The sequence below is a fragment of the Ranitomeya variabilis genome, chromosome 5, assembly GCF_051348905.1.
Source record: "Ranitomeya variabilis isolate aRanVar5 chromosome 5, aRanVar5.hap1, whole genome shotgun sequence".
Classification (NCBI taxonomy): Eukaryota; Metazoa; Chordata; class Amphibia; order Anura; family Dendrobatidae; genus Ranitomeya; species Ranitomeya variabilis.
Genome location: NC_135236.1, coordinates 647865628 through 647877161, shown reverse-complemented (window position 1 = coordinate 647877161; position 11534 = coordinate 647865628). Strand labels below are relative to the sequence as shown.

Here is an 11534-nt window from a genome sequence, read left to right as displayed (position 1 = left end):
GAGGGACATATACCAGGTGAGCCCTCGAGAAGCCGGCAGGGAGCCAAGGAGAAGGCACAAGACTGGGACCGGAACGCACTGCAGGTCCATCCAGCTGATTGAGGCCTACAACCTGGGGTGCTTGCCCAATCGCCTCATGTGCTCACTCAACATCACTTTAAAGACAATGTATCATCAAAAAATGACCGACCTTAGATTTTTATTTTAAAAATGTTTTTTTTTTACATTTTGGGTATTAAAAAAAAAATACAAAACCTGCAATTTTCACTGGAGTTATTCTAGACTCTCACTTCCTGTTGGTTCAGGATATCCACATGAACATTAACAGCGAAAGACTGAATCAGACCCTATCTTTCGCATTGAGGCATCTAATGAGCGTGTGCAATGGTCATTGTGATTGGTGGATCCTGTGTTATCAGCTATGTAGAGAGGTGTTATCAGTCATCGTAATGATAATGATACTTCTGAAAATTCTTCTGTAAAGAACAGGAAGTTAAGAGTCTAAAAAAAAAGCCCTAGTGGCCAGTATGAAAATGGCAAGATTTCTTTTTTTTTACATACTGATTGTGATATGACATTTTTTTTGCCAATATTTTAAAGAAAAATAAATTTAACATAAAAAAACTGATAAAACATTAGGTCATTTTCTGAAGGTTTGTTTCCTTGAAACAAAGTAAACCATGTAATTCTTAAGGTGCTGACAAGGCATAGAAATCCAAAATTTCTTCCAAATTAGATTCTAGTATTTTTTTTTTTTTAGATAAGTAATACAAGATACAACCGGCGCTGCTCATCTTCCAGGAGAACTAAAAAGTGTGCATGCTGAAATTCAATATGTCCGATCCATAAATACTGGGTTGTCTGAGAGATCTGATGACTCAAATGTATATAATATGACTATATTTATATATAATATATATAAATATATATAGAAATGTATTCTAATATATATATATATATATATATATATATATATATATATATATATATATGCAGCTCAGCTGAGGGCAAGAACTGTGAAGGGGCCTGTAATAAGGAGCTGTAATATGGATGTGTTAATGAAGCCAAACTGCTACAAATATTCTTTGGTTCAGTGTCTCTGTAAAAAAAAAAAAAAAAATCCCTTTTCACCAGCAGAGGGCACCATACTTTGCTTTTTTAATCCCTTTTCGCCAGCATATGGCGCCATAGTTTGCTTTTTTTTTTATCCCTTTTCGCCAGTAGAGGGCGCCATAGTTTGCTTCTTTTTTTTAATCCCATTTTGCCAGCAGAGGGCGCCATAGTTTGCTTTTTTTTAATCCCATTTTGCCAGCAGAGGGTGCCATAGTTTTTTTTTTTTTGAACAAACTACTTTTACCCAGCATACAAATGACTTATAGGGAACATTGTTTGTATCATGGGCAATATTTCCTATACATGCCCATTTCAATGGGAGCACATTTTCCTGTTCATTGCTATCTTTTTACTTTTCCAGGGAAGTCCAGCACTAGGCTAGACTGAAAAATGAATGTTTACCTTTTAACGGTCATTTTTCATTCAATATTCTGTGCCCGCGCTTTCTGATTCAGAGCTTCATATTTATGCATAGCCACCACTAGGGGGAGCTCAAGGTTCCTAACTTTTTTCTAGTGGCAGCAGTACACTGGCAGTGGCGGCAGCTGTGGATTGGCAGAGAATTGAGTACGTTTTTTTGCTTTTGCTGCAGTTTTTTCCCCAAGAAGCAGACGTCTTCTTTTATGTGTCTCATTGACCCTCAGAGGTGTTTCTGTAGACATCTGTAATGTTGTCGGAGTATCCATGAACCAAGTTCCTTAGATGCTTGGCTCAGCCTTTAAAGGTTACAGCACTAAGAATAGAATGAAGAAATGTCATCATGGCCGAACATTGGCACCTGTAACCATACAAGAGCCAACTACTACTTACATCATGGCTACAATGATGAGGGATTGCCAGCAGGGATTGTTGTGGGCATGTTTTCATGCTGCAATTCACAACATAACCACTTGGTGGCGACATATAGACACATGTAGCATAGACCTCTCCCGACAGAGTGTCTTTTTTTCCAAGATGATCACATGACATATGTCAGGATAAGTTGGACCAAGGTCCATATAAGGACCGCCACATCCTGCTGTCTGTTACAGAGAACTGCCTTCATCTTTCATCCTTACTTTATAAGCTTCTGTTCACATCAGACGGATTTAATCTTGATTTAGTTTTTGAGTCAAAACTGATGAAATGTCACAATTTTTTGTGCTTAGAGGGACAGAGAGCCACATAATGTAGGGGCAGGGACCCTGATTCCAGCGATGTATCACTTAGTTGGCTGCTTACTGCAGTTTTGATAAAATCCTTGTTTTATCTGCTGCAGATCAAGCAGTTCTCTGAGCTCTATATAGCCCCGCTCACACCATTGATTGGCCGATTTCTGTGTACTAGGCAGAAAGCTGCCAATCAGGAGTGCGGGCAGGGTTGGACTACATGACAGTAAGGTTACTAGTCCTCTAGTGATAATCTCCTGCTGATAAAACTATGATTTTATCAAAACGACAGCAAGCAGCCTAGTAAGTGACACATTGCTGGAATCAGGGTCTCTGTCTATACATTATGCTAAAACTTGATCCCATATAAATAAAGTTTGCAACTTTATTCACACATTATTTTATGCAAAGCAGAAAGTTATCTGTGATGGAAAAAGGTAGCATACCATTTAAAAGCTCATACACAGTATATAGTTCTGGGGAGCCCAGTTATAGGGGTTGGACCTCTTGTTTTTTCTTCTATTAGCAAGCCTTCTTGCCACCACTAGAGGGAGACAAGGAGTTTACTACATAATGTTTATACACTAAACTCACCAATAAGATGCCAGCGTTAAGCTCCTCAGCTCCCTCTAGTGGTGACTGTATGGAGTCGCAGTTTAAACTTTTATCTCCACATTAATGCAGCGAGTTTGAAGCTCCCTATCAGGAATACCAAGATCAGAGCAGCGCTTGCAGGCTCCAAAGAATAGAGCTTGCAAGTGGCACAATTTTTGGCCATTCTGAGACTGCAGAGGTGGCTGGTAACCTAGGCAATCAGCTCTACAAAAACAGAATTAAAAATCCCTCTGATCTCGAGAACGGAGATGACTTTTAATAAGAGATAAATTGCAGAGTTGCTTGTTTTTACAAGCATTTCCTAATTTTACTAAATAAAACGAGAGAACAACCCCTTTTATATAAGGTGGACATCCACTTTAAAGGGAAGTTGTCAGCATTTTTTCTATTTAATCTGAAAGCAGCATAATATAGGGCAAGAAAGCCTGATTACTGTGATGTGTCACTTACTGGGCTGCTTGGTGCAGTTTTTATTGAATCCTTATTTTCTCTCCTGTAGATCTAGGAGCTTTGTATTACCCCGCCCACAGCACTGATTGGCAGCTGCCTGTGTGCACTGTCTGCAAACTGCCAATCAGTGGTGGGGGTGGGGTTACATGGATTAGCTGGACTGACCTGCATGGGAGACCTAGTCCTCTAATGATAATCTCCTGCTGATAAAACACTGATTGTACTGACACTACTATAGCAAGTGACATATCCCTGGAATCGGAGTCTCAGCCCCTACATCATTCTGCTCTCGGATTGAGCAATAAAAACCTGCTGACAGATTCCCTTTAAGCATAGTGCTTTATGGCAACCTGTAGTCACACACTCCTACAGAAGGCAGAGTTTTATGACAATGGTTAGAAGTTGCTGGGAACTTTTACCTATATTGTAACAATGACGGCTGGGTTGTCTATGATTTTGTTATAGAGCTGCGTCATGGATCTGATATCAGAACTTGGACCTAATCGGATCCTTCATTAGTCTCATGTAAAGGACTTTGCTAAACAGTGACGCTTGTATCTACATGTACACAATGAAGCTCAGTGATAATGATGTCACCCCATGGACCACCAAAATGGCACCATGCATCCAACTAACCCTCAGCTATAACCTGCCCTGTAAATCCGGCATGTCATCCTCCACTAATCTATTGAGGAAAGGTAAAGGACCACGAACTAAAGTGCCAGTTGCCATATTCGTGTACAGAATGAATAGTTACATTAATAATTACAAGTGTTCAAAGTCACCAAATTGCAGAAGTTCGATGAGTGACAGGTCCGATCCTGAACTAAAGATCTACAAAACGTAGGATCTTGTGGACTCTTGGGCTTTTCGCACAATTGTGACCTCTTTTATTTTCCATTTGTGGCCCTTTAAGCAATCCATTTAACCTCAGCTATTCGTAAATGATACTTTTCCCATTGCAGGATGATAAAGTTGGGTCAGAGCTATGCTACAAGTCAGACGATGTGATGTTATCATGTGTTACATCCATAGCACCAGACTACTCTGGTCACTTCCCTTAGGCTAGGTGCACAAGAGCGAAATGTTTGTCATCCGAGAAAATCGGATCAATTATGTAAATGACATGGAATCAGAGAACGTTGGAGTTGGAAGGGTCCTCCTGGGTCATCATGTCCAACCCCCTGCTCAATGCAGGAGTCACTAAACCATCTCAGACAGTTGTCTGTCCAAAATCAGTTTGAAGACCTCCATTGAAGGAGAACCCACCACCTCTCGTGGCAGTCTGTTCCACTCATTGATCACCCTCACTGTCAAAAAGTGTTTTTCTAAACTCTGATCCAAATTTGATCAGAGGGCGATCATAGTGTGATCCGATTCTCTCAGATGAGAAGATGGAAAAAACATTTCTCCATCTTCTCCATTGTGTCAGTGCGCGGAAATCGGGCAGCAGTCAGATATCGTAGGAGTACAGTCCGATGTTTTCCATGGACTCGTTGACTTACGTGCCCAAGTGCGATTCGAATATTGGATCGAACTCGGGCATGCAGCGATGTTTTCTTGGACATATGCATGGTGCCCATAAAATAACTTTAGTCCAATGTTTTGTTGGGTCGCAGTCGGACAGCTAATACACTCGTGTGCACCTCACCTTAGACTCCCATAGCTGTGATCCAATGGTAGGACTGTGAACAGGATATGGATAAGTGTCTTATTGGCAGGAGTTCCAGTTTTTTAATCCCTACTCATCACAACTACGGGGGTCTCGTGTACCTCATTTGAACGGAGCGGCCCAAGACTATGCAACTGGCGGAGAAGGCTGAGTACTGCACTTGGCTATCTCCATCAGTCATGAATGGCGCTGGACTGCTCATACATGATACCATTCAGTTAAAATATGGAACCTAGGGTGCATTTTTGTGCTATATATTGGGGTCCCAGTGGTGGGATTGCAATTGATCAGACGCCGTGGATAGGTGATAAGTAGAGCTGGTACAAATTGATTCATACGATATTGTCCTTTGGTCACGACAGTAATTTCTGGATGATGGACGGAAGCCCTGAGAACCTCCTTTTATCTGACATCATTGGTGGCTTTTCTTTTGGTTAACCAGTCTTGCGTGACATCATCGTTGCAGCACGTGTGACGTTCCTACGACCACGAATTCCGGGAGGTACATGGTGGTTCTCACAGCTCCCATCCTACAGCCACAGATTACTGCCGTGGCCAATAGATTGGGTGGTGCAAACCGATTTGAGCCAACTCTAGTGAAAAGTTTTTGGAACACTGCCGGCCATACACAGTATATAAAAGCCATGAGCCATGTAGCTTCACCCTTATAGCTGGCCTGGGATAGTTTCACATCCATACAATTCAGTACCATCACATTCATAGATCCAGCTACTTTTTGCCTTGGTGTATCTTCTTACGCTATCCTCTCAATGAAATTTTCTCTCTACTCTCTCCATTTCCATATATCGAAGCCTTGTATACTCTCTCTTGGAAAGTTTCCTCCTTGGTAGTGCATTAATATATGTGCAGTGAGGAGCCTATGCATAGAATACTGAGAGGTTTTTATCAGTGCAAAGGCAGCTGTCAAGTCCCGATTCTCAAGTCCCTTCCTCACCCGGAACATTGTCCTATTTCCAGGTCGTAAATCACAACCTCTCACAATATCGATCAACTCTAATCCTTCGAAGATTAGACCAAGTGTCCTCCAAAAATCTGATAGGTGTCTCAGCCAGGATTTGGAGGCATGGTATGATCAATTGTGAGTAATCTTTGGAAGTGTCCATCATCAACAACAACAACAAAAAACCTCCAAAATCTTACTTCTTTGGTCTAATCCTGACCCTAATCTCTTGCACGTTCATTCTTCATATCGTTTTGTTTGATTTAGATTACTTCTCATAAAAAAAGATTGAAAAATAGCATAAAAGCTAATTTAGAATAAAAATCATTAAAAAATTAAAAATTTAGCAAAAATTGTTTTGAAAAATCCACATTCTTTACAAGGAGAATCATTGTATTCACAGGGCAATGACGAATGGTTCCGTCTCTTCTTGCAGAGATTTTGCTTGTGAAGTCTGATCTGATTAGTCAAATTTAGACATTTTTTGGGGGTACATTTTTGGCAGTGTAGGACTTATTAGACTTTTTTGTGCTCTGTAGGCTGAACTAAAATATTCCAGGCTACTTCATGGACAGATTAATTTATGGGGTGTATGGGAATGGGGAGCTGGAAGGAAGACTATCTCTCTTCACCCGTAAGCTTCCATACCATCCTCTGGGTGAGAATGGATAGCTCCGAAATCCTGGAGATTTGGCCCCAGAATCTTCAGACTCTACAGAAATGTCAGATCCTGTGGGGGATCTTCTGGCTCTTGGTGTTGCTGGTAGAGAGGATCCATTTCTTATAGTGGGGCTCCAAGGTGTGCTAATATGAATGGGGGACTGAGGACTTGTAACTCCCCATGGTGAAGTGCTCTTGCGCTTTGCAGCATTGATGATATTACGGGCAAGCAAAGCCTTCATTTGATTTCCACCCTTGAGGTCATTCTCCATTCTGAGAGGCGATGGAGACTGCGATCGATCGCTCCAAGCTGGTGACATGCAGCGTGGTGGTGGAGGACTTCGAATGACCAAACCTTCATCATAACTTTGTAAAGATGCTGAAGAACTTGCCCAACCATCCAACGATCCTTGATGTTGAAGTGCTCGGTTGTAGGAGAATCCAGGTTTCTGGGAACAAAAAAAATTATATTTTTACTACAAGTGTAGAAGATCGAAAATAAGTAATAGGGATAATAACTTAATACAATGACTAAAAACTAAATCCACCAATAATGTAAGAGATAGTTATAGCTGTCAAAAAACTATGATCCCTCTCAACTTATGAAGAAGCCAACAGTATCAGTAAATTTCCAGAAAATGAAATGCATTTTTCACCCCAATTATTAACCATACATAGAAATAAGAAAAGTGAATTTTGGGCTTTTGACATGTCACGGAGGGCTCATGCGGCTCTGTGCTATCAATGTAGTACCAATTCACTCTGCATCACAGATGTCCAGACAGCACAGATGTTCAGACACCACAGTAGGCACTCCAGATGTCAAGACACCACAGTAGGCACTACTCATGTCAAGACACCACAGATGTCCAGACACCACAGTAGGCACCACAGATGTCCAGACACCACAGTAGGCACCACAAATTTCCAGACACCATAGTAGGCACCACAAATGTCCAGACACCACAGTAGGCACCACAAATGTCCAAACACCACAGTAGGCACCACAAATGTCCAGACACCATAGTAGGCACCACAAATGTCCAAACACTACAGTTAGCACCACAGATGTCTAGACAGCACAGTAGGCACCACAAATGTCCAGACACCACAGTAGGCACCACAAATGTCCAGACACCACAGTAGGCACCACAAATGTCCAAACACTACAGTTAGCACCACAGATGTCTAGACAGCACAGTAGGCACCACAAATGTCCAGGTTCCCAAGACTCAAAATTTAATTTTTATTGCATTTCCATTTTATTTTCACACTTTGGCCTTAATTAATCTTCATTGTTGCACCATTTTTCCAGTGTAATTTGCTTTTTATTAGTAGCCTAAGTAGTTGAGCTTTATTCTCTACTAGATGGTGGCCTGATTCTAACGCATCGGGTATTCTAGTATATGTATGTATGTATGTATGTATGTATGTACTGTATGTACGTCGCGCTGTGAGTGGGGGTTAAGTTCCGCGCCAATATCGCTGATTGGTCGTGCCCGGCTGGCCGATCAGCAAAGCGTGGTACAAATCTGGCGCCTACTCGAGGCCGGACTGCGCCTGTCGCTGATTGGTCGCGGCCGGCCGGGCAAGACCAATGACTGAACCGGTGTTTAAATACCGCGCCAATAACACTGATTGGTCGCGGCCGGCCTTGAGCTAGCAATCAATGAATCATTGTTTAAATCCCCTGCCAATAATGCTGATTGGTTGCGGCCAGCTGGGCGCGACCAATCAGCAAAGCGTGGTTTAAATCCCGCGTCAATTAGCGGCTGGACTGCATCTGTCGCTGATTGGTCGCAGTATATAGCACAGCCACGTAGTATATAGCACAGCCACGTAGTATATAGCAGAGCCACGTAGTATATAGCACAGCCACATAGTATATAGCACAGCCACGTAGTATATAGCAGCCACGTAGTATATAACACAGCCCACGCAGTAAATAACACAGCCCACGCAGTATATAACACTGCCCACGTAGTATATATCAGTCACACAGTATATAACACAGCCCACGTAGTATATAGCAATGTGGGCACCATATCTCTGTTAAAAAAAGAATTAAAATAAAAAATAGTTATATACTCACCCTCCGGCGTCCACCGAAGTTGTCCCGATGCGTGCGAGACTGCCGCCCACTTCCGTTCTCATTGATGCATTGCGAAATTACCCAGATGACTTAGCGGTCTCGCGAGACCGCTTAGTCATCTGGGTAATTTTGCAATGCATCTCTGGGAACGGAAGCTGGCGGCAGCCTCGCCGCTCTCGCGCATCGGTGGACGGCGGAAGGTGAGAATAGCACCATTTTTTATTTTTTTTAATTATTTTTAACATCATATCTTTTTACTATTGATGCTGCATAGGCAGCATCAATAGTAAAAAGTTCGTCACACAGTGTTAATAGCAGTGTTAACAAACTGTGTTACACCTTTTTATGCCGTGGTGTAACACAGTCGGTTTAACGGACTGCTAAAACGCTATGTGGGTGGCGGGCGCTGACTGGGGGGGAGTATGGAGCGGGCACTGACTGCAGGGGAGTAGGGAGCGGCCATTTTGCGGCCGGACTGTGCCCTTCGCTGATTGGTCGCGGCCGGCTGACCGCGACCAATCAGCAACTTGGGATTTCCGTGACAGACAGACAAACAGACAGACAGACAGACAAACAGATGGAAGTGCCCCTTAGACGATTATATATATAGATTACAGTCTTTTCAACAGTTATGCTTAAGCAGGCAGTTCTCTAAATGTTGCCATTTTTTGAGCATTTTTTTTTATTTTGCTGCAGTTGAATGTGGCATTTTAACTCCTTAACACCGGAGCTTTTTTCGTTTTTGCGTTTTCGTTTTTTGCTCCCCTTCTTCTCAGAACCATAACTTGTTTATTTTTCCATCAATATGGCCATGTGAGGGTTGTTTTTTGCGGGCCGAGTTGTACTTTTGAATGACACCACTGGTTTTACCACGTCGTGTACTAGAAAACAGGAAAAAAATTCCAAATACGGTGAAATTGCAATAAAAATGCAATCCCACACTTGTTTTTTGTTATGCTTTTTTTTTACTAAGTGCACTAAATGCTAAAACTGACCTTCCATTTTGTTTTGCCAGGTCATTACGAGTTCATAGACACTAAACATGTCTAGGTTCTTTTTGATCTAAGTGCTGAAAAAAAATTCCAAACTTTGTTAAAAAAAATAAATAAATTGCACCATTTTCCGATACCTGTAGCCAGGGGCGGATTATCAGAGGGTCAATATGGGCGGTAGCCCAGGGCCCAGTGGCTTGGGGGGGGGCCCTGGGCCACCGCAGATTGACCCTCTGATAATCTCGCCGGAGTGTGCCCGGCCCGCCGGCATTTATGTGCCCCGCCCCCCGGACACGGTGGGCAGAGAGAGGGGGTCCGCATCGGGCCCCTTCTCATCTGCTCACCGGGCCCCTTCCGGCGCTGCAGCGCTTTCCCATTGAGGTGCGGGCGCTCGCCCGCACCTCAATAGTTAACAACAGCCGCCAGCCAGCCAATTGGAGGCTGGCAGCTGAAGTCGGCCGCAGCTCACACATCGCCGGCGTCTGACGTCATTGTCAGTCGCCGGCGAGTGTGCGCGGCTGGAGGGAGCTCGCCGCATGGAGCGCTGGTAAGGTGAGGAGACTGTTTTTTTTTTTGTTTTTTTTTATTATAAGCTAACGGTGGACTGTGGACACATTGGGGGCAATGCTGGAGACACTGGGGCAGATTGCTGGAGACACTGGGGCAGATTGCTGGAGACACTGGGGCAATGCTGGAGACACTGGGGCAGATTGCTGGAGACACTGGGGCAGATTGCTGGAGACACTGGGGCAGATTGCTGGAGACACTGGGGCAATGCTGGAGACACTGGGGCAATGCTGGAGACACTGGGGCAGATTGCTGGAGACACTGGGGCAGATTGCTGGAGACACTGGGGCAATGCTGGAGACTCTGGGGCAATGCTGGAGACACTGGGGCAGATTGCTGGAGACACTGGGGCAGATTGCTGGAGACACTGGGGGCAATGCTGGAGACACTGGGGCAGATTGCTGGAGACACTGGGGCAGATTGCTGGAGACACTGGGGCAATGCTGGAGACACTGGGGCAGATTGCTGGACACACTGGGGCAATGCTCGAGGACACACTGGGGCAGATTGCTGGACACACTGGGGCAATGCTGGAGGACACACTGGGGCAGATTGCTGGAGACACTGGGGCAGATTGCTGGACATACTGGGGCAGATTGCTGGACACACTGGGGGCAATGCTGGACAATTGGACATACTGGGGCAGATTGCAGGACACACTGGTGGTAATATGCTGGACACACTGGTGGTAATATGCTGGACACACTGGTGGTAATATGCTGGACACACTGGGGCAATATGCTGGACATACTGGGGCAGATTGTTGAACACACTGTCTGGGGGCAATATGCTGGAGTCAGACACTGGGGCAGATTGCTGGAGACACTGTCTGGGGCAGATTGCTGGTTACTGGGGCAATATGCTGGACATACTGGGGCAGATTGCTGGACACACTGGGGGTAATATGCTGGACACACTGGGGCAGATTGCTGGACACACTGGGGGCAGGATTGGAGGCATGGGCAGAATGTAGAGATGGGGCAGAATGAAAGACATGGGGCAGGATTGGATCATGGGGCAGGAGAATACGATGGAGACAGATGGGGCTGGATGGGGAGATCACATGGGGTAGAATGGATACTCATGAGTGCAGGATGGGAGAACATATGGCAGGAGCCAGGAATGAGACACACGGGGCCAGGATGGGGAATATTATTACCTTAGGGGCTAATTAAGGGATATTATTACTGCAGTGATGTATTTATTTTATTTTTTGAGTATACTGTTTTAAATGGGGGGGCGGTCCTATTACTGTGCAGAGTGA

General features: G+C 44.1%; 1 protein-coding gene across 3 annotated transcripts in view; it reads right to left on the bottom strand.

The window, feature by feature from the left end:
- Positions 1-1118: 1118 nt before the first annotated feature.
- SYNPO (synaptopodin) overlaps positions 1119-11534 on the bottom strand; it is a 126647-nt gene continuing 116231 nt past the window's right edge. For all 3 annotated transcript variants that reach the window (XM_077266341.1, XM_077266340.1, XM_077266342.1), the window contains one exon: positions 1119-7068. In XM_077266341.1, the coding sequence (XP_077122456.1) occupies positions 6541-7068 (528 nt within the window). In that variant the 3' untranslated portion in view covers positions 1119-6540. The remainder of the gene's footprint in view (positions 7069-11534) is intronic.